Here is an 18,019-nt window from a genome sequence, read left to right on the forward strand (position 1 = left end):
ATTGTTGAGCTCAACGGGTAGCGATCAATGGCACCATATCCAGTTGGCAGCCGGTATCAAGCAGAGTGCCCCAGGGGTCAGTCCTGGGGCCAGTTTTGTTCAACATCTTTATTAATGATCTGGATGATGGGATTAATTGCATCCTCAGTGAGTTCTCAGATGACACTAAACTGGGGGGAGATGTAGATACGCTGGAGGGTAGGGATAGGGTTCATAGTGACCTAGACAAATTGGAGGATTGGGCCAAAAGAAATCTGATGAGGTTCAACAAGGACAAGTGCAGAGTCCTGCAATTAGGAAGGAAGAATCCCATGCACTGCTACAGGCTGGGGACCAACTGGCTATGCAGCAGTTCTGCAGAAAAGGACCTGGGGATTACAGTGGACGAGAAGCTGAATATGAGTCAGCAGTGAGCCCTTGTTGCCAAGAAGTCCAATGGCATATTGGGCTGTATTAGTAGGAGCATTGCCAGCAGATCGAGGGGAGTGATTATTCCCCTCTATTCGGCACTGGTGAGGCCACACCTGGAGTATTACATCCAGTTTTGGTCCCCCTGCTACAGAAGGGATGTGGACAAATTGGAGTCCAGTGGAGGGCAACAAAAATTATTAGGGGGCTGGGGCACGTGACTTCCGAGGAGAGGCTGAGGGAACTGGGGTTATTTAGTCTGCAGAAAAGAAGAGTGAGGGGGGATTTGATAGCAGCTTTCAATTACCTGAAGGGTGGTTCCAAAGAGGATGGAGCTAGGCTGTTCTCAGTGGAGGCAGATGACAGAACAAGGAGTAATGGTCTCAAGTTGCAGTGGGGGAGGTTTAGGTTGGATATTAGGAAAAACTTTTTCACTAGGAGGGTGGTGAAGCACTGGAATGGGTTACCTAGAGAGGTGGTGGCATCTTCATCCTTAGAGGGCTTTAAGGCCCAGCTTAACAAAGCCCTGGCTGGGATGATTTAGTTGGTGTTGGTCCTGCTTTGAGCAGGGGGTTGCACTAGATGACCTCCTGAGGTCTCTTCCAACCCTAATATTCTATGATTCTAAGAAATAGTTTCACCGGAAATGCTGGAACTGCCCTCTGATTGGCTGACTGCAAGCCAACTGACCCTTTTACAGGGTTATAAAAGACCAAGGCAGCTGTGGAGGAGGCTGTCACAGAGAAAAGAGCTCATGGACCAAGGTCCAAATTCTGATACCAGACTCCACTTTTCAGTGTCAAAAGTAAATAGGAAGCTGGCCAAAAGAAGCCTGGGCTAACAACACTCATGCACTAAATTCTTTGCTGACAAAAGTCAATGGAGCTGAACCTATTTAAACCAGTAGAGAATTTCAGTAAATGAGCCCTGATAGTGGGTTAATTTCCTTTTTAATATGCACATGTAACTCCCACTAAGGTTACTGCAAGTTACATGTGCATTTCAAGGTGAGGATTAGATATGAGGTACAAGCTGCAAATGAAGATCTGCTTCCAAACTTCTCCAGAGTTTGGAGGGGCATTTAAACCCGGGTTTTGGATTCTGGCCCATCATTAATAAGTTTAAATCCCTCTATGAATTCACTCCAACACAATGGTTATATATACTTTGCCAGGATATCCTATTCATGGATAAAATTAACAAAAAGATTTTAATCAGAAAAAAATCCCATTGGAGATGTATCACACTGCAGATATAAAGGGATCACAAAGGGAAGGAGAAACTTGTAACTAGGGGTGGAATTGTCCAGTGGAGAAACATATTACCAGTATCAGAATATCTGAGCCTCAAATCAAAGAAATAAGGAAAATTGTTTTTTCCAGGAACACACATTCTAATTGTATCACTCTAAAAACACAAGAATTTAGACCTTGTTTTGGTACCTTTACAGTTGATGATTTTCCTTCCTTTGTGTTTAGAGAGTTTTTATGTGGCTGAAGCATTGGTTCAACTAACTCAGCAAGCCAACCTGTACACACTCCTTTTCGTGAAACCAGTCGAGATGGGGAGGATGGAAACTCCACAACATTAAAAACAAACTGCAGTTTTCCTGGTTGAAATAAATTGGAGCTGCAATGACACAAATGATTAAACAATCAAAATACTATCTGAGAAGGAATCAGTACAGTAGCTTCATTTTGGGCCTAATCCAAATCTCACTGAAGTCAGAGTCTATCCCTTGACTTCATGGGACGGGGCTGTACAGGGCTGGATTGGCAGGTGCCTGGACAATACCATATGAATGACTCACAGAATTCAAACAGAACTCTTCTGAATTTATCAGATTCATATGCATGAGAGTTCTATTTTGTGAGAGCACTGGTAAAATTTTACTAGTCACTCAAAGAATATTGCTTTATTTATATTCAACACAACATTTGCGTGTGTTTTTAATCAGAACATTTTTTATAACACTTTCTATTAAAAAATGAACTTAGATTCTTTTCTACCCAGGTTTTATTCTTCCTTTCTTCCACTCTATTTCTTCTCCTCCATCTACTGTCTCCATCTTATCTGTTTCCCCTCATTCTAGATTTTATTTAATGTTTAATATTGTTCCCTTTCTTTTCCTCTCTCTCTCTCCATTCCTTTCCCATCTTCCCACTCATTTTTAGTGTCCCCCATCCTCCTTTAATCTATTTCCAGCTCTTCATTCTTTTCCTAACCAATTTCATCACTTTCCTTCAATTCCTTCGACCTTCTCATCGTCAGTCTCCCCCTCCTCCATTCCCACTCACTTCCACTCTATAACTCTTCGCTTTGCAATCTTCTCACCCATAAATTTGCTTCCTGCAGTCTCTCTCAGACAACTCAACCTGGCCTGCTGGGGAAGGCTGCTAGGCAAGTCCTTTCCAGAGACTGCCATGCCTTCAATACTTATCCCTGTTAAAGAACTGTTGGGGTCTCTTCCTTCTCCTCTTTCTGCCTCACAGGATTTGGGGATGGACAGCCAGGCTGCAGTGATCTTCTGTATCTTTTCCCAAAGGCAAAGGCTGGGAGCTGCCTGGCTGGGTTAGTTCAGCAGCACTAGTAAATGGGAGCAGTCACTCCACTCTCTCTGCCCGATCTCAGAGTAAAGCAGTTCCAGGAGTGGCAGGTGAGCAGCAAGACAGCCCTGCTGCTCATGGAAGACATCAATCCACTAGGCAAATGACTCATGGCTCAGTCTAGGCCTGATATTATTTACTTGTTTGCTCTGTGTAACCAAAGCCATACTGCACACTTGCGCTGGAAGTATTCCAAATAAATAAATCAAGGACATTTTCATTTGTTTAGTCTTGGCTCAAGATTTCTAAAAATAAATAAATAAAATAAAGAAATAGTGAGGAACTTCTCTAGAAGTAGTTATCTATGTGCTGGAATCATTTTTAGCCACTGGGGATTGCGTGTGTACGTACAATCTCAAACAGATAAAGCTGAATTCCACATTGACCGCAGGATCAAAGTTCTCTTAAACAAAACTAAATTGCAATATAACCCAGAGTTTGCTCTCTGTAATGCCTTAACAAGGTATATTTTTGTGAGGAAAAACCATGCCTAAATTACAAACAAGATATAATCTAAATATATCAGTACCTTGAAGCTGAATAGGACCTGGCTTGCAGTTTAGGAAGATGTTCTGAAAAGAATAATAAAAAACCCATTGGTTATCATCACTGTCACATCAAAAATCATTATTTTTAAAAGCAAATTTCTTTATGCCTGAAAATACAAATTTAAACGAACATTCTTTACAGCCTTAACTAGTGCTCACTCCATAATCAGACAGATGTGTATTTGGACATTTTTTCATTAGAAAGATGCAAAAACTTAAAAGGTTCTATTCAACAGTAACTCAGCCTTCAGAGTAATAACGTACACCAGCATAACAGTGGTAGAAATCCTTGAGGGTACAAAGTGTGGCTTGGGAGCAGGTGCACTGTGGTAAAGTAGCTGTAAATCCACTTGAGCAGCAAGGTGGGGAATGGCAATAAAGGGTATGCACAGCAGAAATATGGGTAAAGCTAGAGCCAAAAGGGGCATGCACATTTCTTTGGCACTCATGTACATCAACACAAAGATGTAAGAGTCCTGGCTTAATTTAAGACTGCCCTTCCTCTCAACCTGGAACAGGACAGAGTCAGACATGCTACCCACCACCCACTCCAGTGAATCTCCTTTCCTGGACAGCAAATTCAGCTGGTATCTTGCATACTACAGGTGTGCACGTTAAACCTCTCCGAGCCACCTTTCACTGGATTCATATACCATAATATGGACCACAGTATTTTGACATAGTGGACCACAGTATTTTATTTGAATACAAAAATGCAAAGATTTCTGGGGTCACTGACATTCCTTCTCTACTCAGAGAAATTTGGAGATAGCTACAGCTAGGGCCTATCCTTTTAACATTATATTTAAATACAATCCTGCAATCCACTCACCCACTGAATTCCTCAGGTCTTCTTGAATGAATAACAGTTGCAGGATGGGTTATCTTTATCGTAATGGCATAGGTTTACAGTACTCATGAACAGTGCTTAGACATGCGACAAATATTATATATTGTTAATTTGAAAAATATTGAATATTGAGTACCAGATAATACCACATGGGCTCCATTTAAGGAGGCCAACAACAACCAGTGCCACTGAGTCCCCTCGTGAAAGGAAGGGGAGAAAGAGAAATACAACCACCGAGCTCCCCTTCCACAAAGGGAGGGCAGAAATATCATTGCAGAGGGATCATGGTAGGATGTACAGACCTGCTGCTCTGTCCCAGAAAACTCCCATGCACTCTGCAGCTTTCATTTGCATTAATTCCTTACAATACACAATATTTCAGAAACTCAGATGCTCCAGGGCCCTCCAATAAATGAAAGCCCCAGAGTGCAGGAAATTCAGGGCTGTGTGGGGAGAACACAAACTAGTTGTATTTTTTATTATTCATTCAAATATAAATATCTGCAAATAGCAGCTATTTGCATATACAAGACAAACTTTAGTAGAGTATTTGAACCAGCTCTACATTGTACAAAATAAATGCTTTTGGGGGTTGTTTTGTTTAAGGAAATCTACTGTATTATTTCTTAAGAAAATTATTTTTTATAAAAGGTATTTTTGGTTTGTTTTTAACAGTTATATGGGATATAGGGAAAAATAGAATACCAAAAGAGAAACAAAAGAAGGCAAATCCGCAAGTGTTGGAAAATGGGCCTTGAAAATGTTAGCTTTTTTTTTAAAGCTGATTTACAAATAAAGGCCCTGATCCTGGAAACACTTATGCCAGTGCTTATCAATATGCACAGGAGCAGCGCAAAGTCAACAGGATTACTCACACACATGAAGTTCAGCATATGCATAAGCATTGGCAGAATCAAGGCCAAACACTACAGGGTGAAGAGCAGGTCTTTACTTCCAGATTATAAATTCAGTCTGATAACCTTGGCTAGTGATTTTCCCAAAGAAGCAATAACTTAATAGTGTTTTGTTTTTAAACGTATACTCTGTTGCATTTTCAGAAATTAAACACAACTGAACTTAAATCAGCTACTTACCTATCAGCAGATTAAGTGGAGGTCTGCACGTTGGAAAAACATGGAGTAAATCTAATAAGCAGATATTAGGGTCTCTGATGAAACTATTGTAATCAGAGGCTCCTTGTTTGCTGCACAGCTCCTGAAGCCTTCGCTTTTCTCTGGCATCACTGGTGTATTCTACAAGAGCTCGTAAAAATGCCTAGAGGAAGAGAGAAGCAGGTTTTAATTTGGATGATTTTTACTGTTTGTATTTTCATGATGTTTTGTTCATTACCTATGTGGAGATTTGCCCAACTAGCTGGGAACAATTTGGACTGCCTGCAGGGACATCCTGTAGGTTAACAAATAATGCAATTTGCTATGTGTTACATATTTTCACCTCCCATGAAAATTTTTCCATTTCTCAGCCACCTCCTCCAGTGCCTGGGGCAGCGTAGCAGGTCACGAAATCTGATTTAGTCAGGTGGAGGATGGTGTGTACTGCTGGATAAATCTAAAACTTCTTAAAGACTTTCTGGGTGGATTTGAACCTTAATCTCTTACTTGTAAGAAAACAGCACCCTAACACATATTAACTCAAAGGAAACACGGTTTTCTAAATTACAAACACAAAGATATAAGTAAAACTTTTGAGAGGTATTATGTGCAATATTAAGTACAATATATACTGAGCAGCGTAAATGCAATTATAGTATTCTACTCTGTTCTCCTATGTCCACATACAGCAATATGAACTTTTCCTACAGAAAAATAAGTTGTGTATTGTAAGACAGTGAAAATCATGTTTAAAATATTTGCAGTGTTGCACTTTCAATGACATTCAAATATACACAGTACATAAAAAGAAACACGTGAACCAAAATATTGTGTAATCAGAACTTGTATTCTTAAAAAAAAGACTTTGAGTTTGCTCAAATTACATTCTAGCACCAAACCTCTGCAGAAAGTAACAGTTTTAACTACAAAGCTATATAAAGCATGTTGTGCACTGAACAGACTATAAAGCAGATGGGTTATGAAAATTGTCTTGGGTGGTATTCCCTAACCACTACTCTATTTACTCTCATTGCTGACACAAATTTTGCAAAACTGTTTAATGCAGTTTTGAAAGGTTAAGCCAATTAAAAGGCTTTCTTATATGGAATGTTGTGTAATACTGACATCTAGTGGATCCTGCTGTAAAAACTACTCCACTTGAATGAGTAAGGCACATTCAAAAATGCATTTCATTTAATTTTCCCCTAAGTGTATCTCCAAGTGTGTTTTAACAGAACTGTATAGCACTGTTGCATTTTTTAAAATTTTCTGCTATTTCCAGGCATTAAGTGTAAAGGAAGTAATTTTCATTGGTTGTGAAATCAAATTCCCCAGCTGTACTGGCTCAGATGGAAAATCTGTGGTGCATTTTTCCAAGTTATTGCAGAATTAAAGAACATGGGAGTTATGATTAAAATAAAAAACATTCTGGATTGTTTGGATGTAGCAGCCCACCCATTTCCAGTAATAATACTGCAGCTGTAACATGTACAGGATAACTCTGGTTAGCAAGCACAGCTTTGATTATACACTTATGGCTAAATTCTGCCATCCTCATGTTGAAGTAGCACCATATTCCATGAGAAGTACCATTTATTTCAATGGGACCACTCACTGAGCAAGGTCCTACTGAATGTGAGTAAGGTTATCAGAACCTGGTCCTTAATTATATGCCTCATGTGGCTTGCCTGGTAAAGGTGAAGCGGCTAAAAGAGGAAACCTGTTTTTAAAAATTACAAAATAAACGTGTGCCTGCTTATTGATAATGGCTTGTACATGAAGAAATATGGCAGTGTAAGAAGACAGATGAGAACAGATTTACTACAGACAGCACAACTAGGTAGTTTTGCAACACAACAAAACTGTTTTATTGTTAGATGTCAGATCAACTGCAGTCAGTTCATTTTAAGCTTAACGGATCTACTCAGGTCAATGCCCTATAAACTAAGGGTATGTCTACACTGCACACTCATCGCAGCAGCGTGTAGAGCAGTGGTCCCCAAACTTTTTTGTCTGGCGGGCGCCAGACGACGAGCCACTGAGGACTGTGGCAGCGGACGAGCATCTGCCGAAATGCCGCCAACAAGTGTCAACGTCAATAGGCGTCGCCACCGAAATGCTGCCAAAAATCGGCGGCATTTCAGCGGCGACGCCTATTGACATTGCCACTTGTCGGCGGCATTTCGGCGGATGCTCGTACGCCGGCCAGTATATGGGTGCACTTAGACGCCCCGGCGGGTTCCATGGCGCCCGTGGGCACCATGTTGGGGACCCCTGGTGTAGAGTACATAAACTGCACCCCACGCAGCATGCGTATAAACAGCAGTGTAGACAGTGAGACATGGCTTAGGTATATAAAGACACGTCTGAACCCTGTGTGTATGTATCCTACACAGCTCTCTACATGCCAAAGCAGTGCCTTCTCCAGCTACACTGCTATTTTTAGCAGTTTTTTGTCCCACTCCCAAACCTTTCCCTGCCAGAGAGCTCCTGGAGCTTTACCCCTTTACCTCCCCACTGCCAGAGCCTTTCACTGCTGCATGTGGCTACATACCACAACGTGGACGCAGCCTGCTTTTCACCGCAGCATGTAGCTATGCATGCGCTGCATGCCATCACCATTGGTGTGCAGTGTAGACATACGTTAGGTTTCTGCCCCTGGTAGCACAACTGGTCCCCATATATCATTTACCCTCTTGGTCCCTTAATAAGAGGTCATACTTTTTTTTTTGGTAGATCAAACACCTTGAATTTGTTTATATAAAGTACATGTGACTATTAAGAAAATCATTTGCACACACAGAAAGAAGAGTACAGCTTCAACACTTCATCATAGAATACCAGGGTTGGAAGGGACCTCAGGAGGTCATCTAATCCAACCCACTGCTCAAAGCAGGACCAATCCCCAGTTTTTGCCCTGATCCCTAAATGGCCCCCCTCAAGGATTGAACTCACAACCCTAGGCTTAGCAGGCCAATACTCAAACCACGGAGCTATCCCTGCCCCCTACATAGCTGTATGTAGTGGGTAGTCTTTGACAAAGTCTACAGCAGCTATTCTCAAGGAGGGAAAGAAAATCAGCCTTCATTTTAAATTATTTGTTGTTGTCGTCATTTCTTACTATGGCCTGCAGAAATAGTACTATAGCTGGCCCAAAAACGATTTTTTGGTTCTCCATTTTTTGTTCTCCATTTTCAACAAAAGTGGGACAAGTGGGCGTAATCTGCAGCAGAGGAGATGTACCTAGGGCCAGGTCTACACTACGAGTTTAGGTGGACTTTAGCCGCGTTAAATCGAATTAAGCCTGGACACGTTCACACGATGAAGCCCTTTCTTTCGACTTAAAGGGCCCTTTAAACCGGTTTCTTTACTCCACCTCCGACGAGGGGATTAGCGATAAAATCGGTCTTAGGGGGTCGGAATTGGGGTAGTGTGGACGGAATTCGACGTTATTGGCCTCCGGGAGCTATCCCACAGTGCTTCATTGTGACCGCTCTGGACAGCACTCTCAACTCAGATGCACTGGCCAGGTAGACAGGAAAAGCCCCGCGAACGTTTGAATTTCATTTCCTGTTTGCTCAGCGTGGAGAGCACAGGTGACCACGCAGAGCTCATCAGCATAGGTAACCATGATGGAGTCCCAGGATCGCAAAAGAGCTCCAGCATGGACAGAACGGGAGGTACGGGATCTGCTCGCCATATGGGGAGACGAATCAGTGCTAGCTGAACTCCGAAGCAGTAAACGAAATGGCAAAATATTAGAAAAGGTCTCCAAGGCCATGAAGGACAGAGGCCATAACAGGGACGCACAGCAGTGCCGCGTGAAAATTAAGGAGCTAAGGCAAGCCTACCACAAAGCCAGAGAAGCAAACGGAAGGTCCGGGGCAGAGCCGCAAACATGCCGCTTCTACGCGGAGCTGCATGCCATTCTAAGGGGTGCAGCCACCACTACCCCAACCGTGTGCTATGACTCCTTCACTGGAGAAACACACAGGGAAGCGGGTTCGGGGTACGAGGAAGATGAGGATGGAGAAAATGTAGATAGCTCACAGCCGCAAGGAAGCGGAGAAACTGGTTTCCCCAACAGCCAGGATATGTTTATCACCCTGGACCTGGAACCAGTAACCCCCGAACTCACCCAAGGCATGCTCCCAGACCCTGAGGGCACACAGGGGACCTCTGGTGAGTGTACCTTTGTAAATATTACACATGGTTTAAAAGCAAGCGTGTTTAATGATTAATGATTAATTTGCCCTGGCAATCGCGGCCAGTACAGCTACTGGAAAAGTCTGTTAACGTGTATGGGGATGGAGCGGAAATCCTCCAGGGACATCTCCAGAAAACTCTCCTTCATGTACTCCCAAAGCCTTTGCAAAAGGTTTCTGGGGAGGGCTGCCTTATCCCGTCCGCCATGGTAGGACACTTTACCACGCCAGGCCAGTAGCACGTAGTCTGGAATCATTGCATAACAAAGCATGGCAGCGTATGGTCCCGGTGTTTGCTGGCATGCAGATAACATCCATTCCTTATCGCTCTTCGTTATCCTCAGGAGAGTGATATCATTCACGGTCACCTGGTTGAAATGGGGCGATTTTATTAAGGGGACATTCAGAGGTGCCCGTTCCTGCTCTGCTGAACAGAAATATTCCCCGCTGTTAGCCACGCGGTGGGGGGGAGGGGTGAAGTGATCATCCCAGAGAATTGGGTGTGTGGGGGAGGGGAGTTAGTTGGCTTTGTGGTGCATGTTAACCCTGAAACCGCAGCCCCTCCTTTTACATTGCAAACCCATTTTAAATGGCCAACCCAACGGGTGCTTGGTATGGGAAATGAGAGCACTACTGTTTGAAACCATTCCCACATGTTAAGAAGGTTAAAAAAGCGAAAAGACTGTGGCTTACCATGGCTGCCTGCAAGCTGAAATCTGTGGCCTGGCACTGCGTGAGTGATCTCTCACACCAAACCGGCAGGCCCTCAATATAAGAGGAAAAATGCGACCTTGTAACGAAAGCACATGTGCTGTGTAATGTGAACAGCAAAATTTAACGTGAAAGAGTGTACCCATTGTTCTCTAAAATGTGTCTTTTTTAACCACCTCTCCCTTCTCCTCCACCAGCTGCAAATGTTTCTCCTTCACAGAGGCTAGTGAAGATTAGAAAGCGAAAACGTAGGACGCGTGATGACATGTTCACAGAGCTACAGATGTCCTCCCACGCTGACAGAGCACAGCAGAATGCGTGGAGGCAGTCAATGACTGATTACAGAAAAGCACAATATGAACGAGAGGAGAGGTGGCGTGCTGAATCGCGGGCTGAAAATGATAGGTGGTGTCAGCTTGCAGACAGAAGGCAAGAGTCGATGCTCCGGCTGCTGGAGCATCAAACTGATATGCTCCAGCGTATGGTTGAGCTGCAGGAAAGGCAGCAGGAGCAGAGACCGCCGCTACAGCCCCTGTGTAACCAACAGCCCTCCTCCCCAAGTTCCATAGCCTTCTCACCCAGACGCCCAAGAACACGGTGGGGGGGCCTCCGGCCACCCAGTCACTCCACCCCAGATGATTGCCCTCGCATCAGAAGGCTGGCCTTCAATAAGAGTTAAAGTTTTAAACTGCAGTGTGTCCTTTTCCTTCCCTCCTCCCCCACCCATCCCGGGCTACCTTTGCAATTATCCCCCTAGTTGTGTGATGAATTAATAAAGAATGCATGAATGTGAAGTAACAATGACTTTATTGCCTCTGCAAGCGGTGCTCGAAGGGGGAAGGGGAGGGTGGGGTGGTTGGCTTACAGGGAAGTAGAGTGAACCGGGTGGAGGGGGGGCGGAGGGTTCATCAAGGAGAAACAAACAGAAGTTTCACACCGTAGCCTGCCCAGTCACAAAACTCGTTTTCAAAGCTTCTCTGATGCGCACCGCGCCATGCTGTGCTCCTCTAACCGCCCTGGTGTCTGGCTGCGCGTAATCAGCGGCCAGGCGATTTGCCTCAACCTCCCACCCCGCCATAAATGTCTCCCCCTTACTCTCACAGATATTGTGGAGCGCACAGCAAGCAGCAATAACAATGGGGATATTCTTTTCGCTAAGGTCTGAGCGAGTCAGTAAGCTGCGCCAGCGCGCTTTTAAACGTCCAAATGCACATTCCACCACCATTCGGCACTTGCTCAGCCTGTAGTTGAACAGGTCCTGACTCCTGTCCAGGCTGCCTGTGTACGGCTTCATGAGCCATGGCATTAAGGGGTAGGCTGGGTCCCCAAGGATCACGATAGGCATTTCAACATCCCCAACGGTTATTTTCTGGTCCGGGAAGAAAGTCCCTTCCTCCAGCTTTCGAAACAGAGCAGAGTGCCTGAAGACGCGAGCATCATGTACCTTTCCCGGCCATCCCACGTTGATGTTGGTGAAACGTCCCTTGTGATCCACCAGGGCTTGCAGCAGCATTGAAAAGTACCCCTTGCGGTTTATGTACTCGGTGGCTTGGTGCTCCGGTGACAAGATAGGGATATGGGTTCCGTCTATCGCCCCACCACAGTTTGGGAATCCCATTGCAGCAAAGCCATCCACTATGGCCTACACGTTTCCCAGAGTCACTACCCTTGATATCACCAGGTCTTTCATTGCCCTGGCAACTTGGATCACAGCAGCCCCCACAGTAGATTTGCCCACTCCAAATTGATTCCCGACTGACCGGTAGCTGTCTGGCGTTGCAAGCTTCCACAGGGCTATCGCCACTCGCTTCTCAACTGTGAGGGCTGCTCTCATCCTGGTATTCTGGCGCTTCAGGGCAGGGGAAAGCAAGTCAAAGTTCCATGAAAGTGCCCTTACGCATGCGAAAGTTTCGCAGCCACTGGGAATCGTCCCACATCTGCAGCACAATGCGGTCCCACCAGTCTGTGCTTGTTTCCTGGGCCCAGAATCGGCGTTCCACGGCATGAACCTGCCCCAGTAACACCATGATTTGCACATTGCTGGGGCCTGTGCCTTGTGATAGGTCTATGTCCATGTCAATTTCCTCATCACTCTCGTCGCCGCGCTGCAATCGCCTCCTCGGCTGGTCCTGGTTTTGCTTTGGCATGTTCTGGCTCTGCATATACTCCAGGACAACGCGCGTGCTGTTCATAGTGCTCATAATTGCCGCGGTGATCTGAGCGGGCTCCATGATCCCAGTGCTAGCTATGGTGTCTGGTCTGAAAAAAGGCGCGAAACTAGTATCTGACGGACCAGGGGAGGGAGGGAGGGAGGGGCGAGTGACGACATGGCGTACAGGTACAGGGAATTAAAATCAACAAAGGTGGCTGTGCATCAGGGAGAAACACAAACAACTGTCACACAGAATGGCCCCCCCCAAAGATTGAACTCAAAAGCCTGGGTTTAGCAGGCCATTGATTTGACGGAGGGAGGGGGAAGCAAATGAATACAGAACAAATCTATTTTTTACATCTTAAGACGACGGTGCAGCATGACTGATAGCCCTCGGCATTTTCTGGGTGCTTGGCAGCAAATACTGGGCGCTTGGCAGTTAGTGTACTAAGACTGATAGCCACATTTTTCCTGTATGATGACGATGGCCTTCAGGCCTATTGCACGATCTGCTGCTCAGGGAAGACTCTGCTAATGTGCGATGATCCAACTTGTAATAGGAAAAGACTACGGTTACCAGTCGTAATACACCATCTACTGCCAAAAGGCAAAAGGCGAGGGGCTGGTGCAATGCAGCCCTACGGCTGCCAGCCCCACGGCTGCCAGCACCCAGATCGCCGATGAAGGCTACCAGTCATGCTGCACCGTCTACCGCCAAAAGGCAGTTAGCTGCTGCTGCTGTGTAGCAATGCAGTCCCACGTCTGCCGGCACCCAGATGACATATGGTGACGGTGAGCTGAGCTGAGCGGGCTCCATGCTTGGTATGTTGTCAGCACAGGTAACCCAGGTAAAAAGGCACGAATCTATTGTCTGCCGTTGCTCTGACGGAGGGGGAGGAGCCTGACGACATGTACCCAGAACCCCCCGCGACACTGTTTTGCATCATTCGGGCATTGGGATCTCAACCCAGAATTCCAATGGGCGGCGGAGACTGCGGGAACTGTGGGATAGCTACCCATAGTGCAATGCTCTGGAAGTCGACGCTAGCCTCGGTACTGTGGACGCGGTCCGCCGACTAGAGCACTTAGAGCATTTTATGTGGGGACACACACCATCGGCTGTATACAACCGATTTCTATAAAACCGGCTTCTATTAATTCGACCTAATTTCGTAGTGTAGACACTTTCTCACTATAAGGATAGTTAACCACTGGAATAGGTTACCAAAGGAGGCTGTGAAATCCCTGTCACTGACAGTTTTTAAAAACAGGTTAGATAAATGCCTGTCAGGGATACTTACTCATGCCTCAGTGCCAAGGGCTCGACTAGGTGACCTCTCAAGGTCTCTTCCACATTTTCTATGATTCTATTAAATGTTTCATTTTGACTAAATAAAATATTTTTGTTTAGCTTTTAACCACTGTTAAACCTTTATTTTTTTAGAGAAAATATAAGGAATCTTTTAAAACAAAAAGTCATTTCAAACTGAAAAATTTTAGAAAATGTGGCAAAACATTTCATTATCAGTTTTTCAACAAAAAATGGTAATTCAAAAAGTTTCACCAAACTCTACATACTACCTTTGTTCCGTGTCAGATATCACAAGCAAAGAAAACCAGGGGGTGCCTTAGTGCTTGGACAGAAGACCTCCATAGGGAATCCCACGATTCTGCAGGAAGCAGTGTGAATAATTCAGCATATAGCATTCTTCTCTCCAAGTCGGAGCAGTGGCCCATCTAATCCAGGATCCAGTCTCTGACAATGACCAGTACCAGATTCTTTAATGGTGTAGAGAAACCCTGTTGTAAACAGCCAACCCACTGGGGAAGTTTCTTCCTATCCCTCATTAGGGAATAGATTATGCCGTGAAACATGAGGGTTTATATACCCATTGTTTTTTTAATATTTTATCCTATGTAATTAGAGCTGGTAAAAAAGGAAAAAGTATTATTTTTCAAATTTTTTATTTTTTTGAAGTGAGATTTTAATTTAAAAAAATTCCATCCAGCTCCAATCTAGTGTAACTGTGAATGTTCAAATGTCCAGTCCCTTTTTGAATATTAAATTGTTTTTAAATTTCTCTTCATATGTAAGACTCTCCATTCCTCCAGTTGTGTTTGCCACCCATCTCTGGACAGCTTCTGTTTCTTCTGTATCTTTATTGATACAGTAAACTATTAATAATAGTAATCAAGCAAAACCCAGCATAATGATCGGAGGCTGCTGTATTTTGGATGAGATGAAATACATCACTTCTATTTATGTCAGAATAACGGTGTTACTTTCGTGTTCATCTTGGGCAACTGCATTCCACCTTCCTGAATCCCTTCTGTTATGTCAGATAGATGCGGAAATCCTCACTGGCCTGCGCTAACGTTTGAGTTAATGTTGCTGATACGTCTTCAATAGAGCGTGTGAATAAACACTTGTCGTGTAGCTTGTTACGGCTGTAATTCATTCTGGGATCATTTGAAATGAAATGTTATTTTTATAACTGGTTTACTTATTTGCGTATCACAAGGCTTTACTGTACCCAAGATCCTTAAGGGAGACATAGGTAAGAAGTGGTCTTAATGCTTTATTATTATTTATTAAGCACCAATGTGCTTGGGGCTGTTCAAAGCCAGAAGACCCTGGGTGGGATTCACAAAGTTTTTTGGCACCTAAGTTCCACTGAAATGGGAGCTGAACACCTAGATACCTTTATGAATCCCATCTACTGACCCTACCCAAATGACTTTGTACTATAAGGCGATGGTTCTCAACCAGGGGTACATTGTAGTGGGGCAGCTGCCCCACTCCCTGAATTTGGGCTGCAGCAGGCCAGTGGGCCTGCGCAAACAGGAAGCCAATCCGGGAAGGCCTTATAGGGAGCCAATCAGGGCCCAGATTGGAGGGAGCCAATCAGGGCCAGGCTCAGCCCTATAAGAAGGCTGCTCAGGACAGGAGCAGGCAGTCTGTCCCAGGCCTTCGACAGGGGAAGGTCTGTCTCCAGGCTGGGAGACTAGCACCCGGGACAGCGTAGTGCTGGGCAGGCCTGGGGGAGCAGAGGGTAACTCCAGCCCGGAGTCTGTCAGGCTGCAGGCCCTGAAGGGAAGGGCTTAGCCGGTGCAAGGGGCCGAAGGGGAAGCGGCCCAGGGACGTGGACAGACGGAGGGAGAGAAGGAAGGCAGGACGGCGGCCACTAGAGGGTCCCTGGGTTGGGACCCAGAGTAGTGGGCGGGCCTGGGTCCCCCCCTTTACCCCTTGCCTTGCACCCGGTCGACGGAGCAGCCATCTAGAGCTGCACCAACCCCCTGCCAAGAGGGGAGTGACTTTGGGGGTGCAGTTGGCCACATCGGCCAGGACGCAGAGAGGGAACTGATTGACCCCCCCCCGGAAGGGGGTGAGGATGGACTAAGGGGCACTGCTGGAAGGCAGTGGCTCGAAGAGAATGCCGTGAGCTTGGGAGCAACGCGGGTCCGGACACGCCAACCGAGGGTGAGATGACGGATGGGACACCACCAGGAGGGGGCGCTCCACTGGACAGAGCTAATTCCCGAGACAACCAGTAGGAGGCGCCAGGTGGTGAGTCCCAACCCCGTCACATACATGTACCCCTGAGATTACGCAGAAGTCTTCCACGGGATATGTCAACTCATCTAGATATTTGCCTAATTTTACAACAGGCTACATGAAAAGCACTAGCGAAGTCAGTACAAACTAAAATTTCATCCAGACAAGGACTTTTTTATACTGCTCTATATGCTGAAATGCAAGTACAATATTTATATTCTAATCGACAGTAGGTGACTAGAGCAGTGCCCCTCAGTGGAAGGGAGGGTCTTCGGAGTTGCAGTCGTGTCGGATGATAAAACCAAAAGTCTCAGTAGAGCATCTGATGACGAATGCTGCTCTATGGCATAGTGTTGTGTGAACATATGGGTTGATGCCCAGGTTGCTGCTTTGCAGATGTTCATAATAGGCACATTGTTGAGGAAAGCTATCAATGTAGAGTGCTCTGGTGGAGTGTGTGTGGTTCCCCGGTGGGGGCTGTAATTATTAATGGCGATAACAAAAGTCAATGTAGCCGGAGATCTATTTTGACAGCCTTTGTTTGGATATGGCGTCTCCCTTAGATCATTCAATGATGGAAAGAAATAACTTTAGTGACTTTCTGAAAGACATCCAGGATATGAAGAATTGCTTCTCGTTTGTTGCCATGCAGTTTTGGGAAGAACGATGGGAGATGGATGGGTTGGTTCAAATGGAATGATGAACTTATTTTAGGTAGGAGATTGGGATGTGGTCATAGGTGTGACGTTGCACTCCATATGTTTTATGGAAATATGCTAATGAGTGTGAATATAATGTAACTGGAACATGCTTCATACAAAAGGTCTCTTGTAAGGTACCATTACAAAGCTTATAATCTACTGAGTGTGTTTGTATGTATGTATCATTTTTGTATCTAAAACTAGAAATATGAAGTATAACTCTGAAGTCTTATTGTAATTATCCAAAGTGAGGGCTATTAATGGTGGTTTAGAATCTTGATGGCTCCCATTGACTAGAACAATTAGTTGTAAATGGCTCTGTTTACTTGCAAGCCTTCCTGCACTCCTGTGAGTCAGGCCAGGAAGAATGGAGGCTTGGAGTCTCACAGGACATGTGACCATGTCACCTGGTACTGGAATTCATCTTAAAACTGGTGCTTTTCCATTTAGAAGGATGGGTGGGGACACAGAGAGACAAAAGATTCCTGCCTTGTGCCAAAGCTATAAAAGGGGGTGGAACAGAACAAAGCGGGCTGCCAATCATGAGAAATCCCCTAGTTACCACCTGAGCTGAAACTAACAAGGTCTGTACCAGGGGAAAGGATTGGGCCCAGACTAGGAACGAGTCTAGTCTCTGAAAGAAGTTTATTGGAACATCTCTGAGGGTGAGATTTACCTTAATGTATTAGGCTTAGACTTGGATTCTTAATGTATTAGGCTTAGACTTGAGTGTTTTGTTTTATTTTGTTTGGTAACTTACTTTGTTCTGGCTGTTATTACTTGAAACCACTTAAATCCTACTTTTTATACTTAATAAAATCACTTTTGTTTATTGATTAACCCAGAGTAAGTGATTAATACCTGGGGGAGCAAACAGCTGTGCATCTCTCTCTATCAGTGTTATAGAGGATGGACAATTTATGAGTTTACCCTTTATAACCTTTATACAGAGTAAATCAGATTTATTTGGGGTTTGGATCCCATTGGGAGCTGGGTGTCTGGGTGCTGGAGACAGGAGTACTTGCTGAGGTGTTTTCAGTTAAGTCTGCAGCTTTGGGGGTGTGGTTCAGACCCTGGATCTGTGTTGCAGCAGCCTAGCGTGTCTAGCTCAACAAGACAGTGTTCTGGAGTCCCAAGCTGGCAAAGAAAACGGGCTCAGAGGTAATTTCA

The 18,019-nt window shown here is 44.9% G+C and overlaps 1 protein-coding gene across 1 annotated transcript in view; it reads right to left on the reverse strand.

Annotated features, from left to right (window-relative positions):
• The window catches only part of MTRR (5-methyltetrahydrofolate-homocysteine methyltransferase reductase), a 119,461-nt gene that overhangs the window by 40,953 nt on the left and 60,489 nt on the right, over nt 1-18,019 (reverse strand). Inside the window, exons 9-11 of the mRNA XM_065399271.1 lie at nt 5,507-5,687; nt 3,544-3,586; nt 1,851-2,037 (exon numbers count right to left, since the gene is read on the reverse strand). Of these exons, the coding sequence (XP_065255343.1) occupies nt 1,851-2,037; nt 3,544-3,586; nt 5,507-5,687 (411 nt within the window). The remainder of the gene's footprint in view (nt 1-1,850; nt 2,038-3,543; nt 3,587-5,506; nt 5,688-18,019) is intronic.

The sequence above is a fragment of the Emys orbicularis genome, chromosome 2, assembly GCF_028017835.1.
Source record: "Emys orbicularis isolate rEmyOrb1 chromosome 2, rEmyOrb1.hap1, whole genome shotgun sequence".
Lineage (NCBI taxonomy): Eukaryota > Metazoa > Chordata > Testudines > Emydidae > Emys > Emys orbicularis.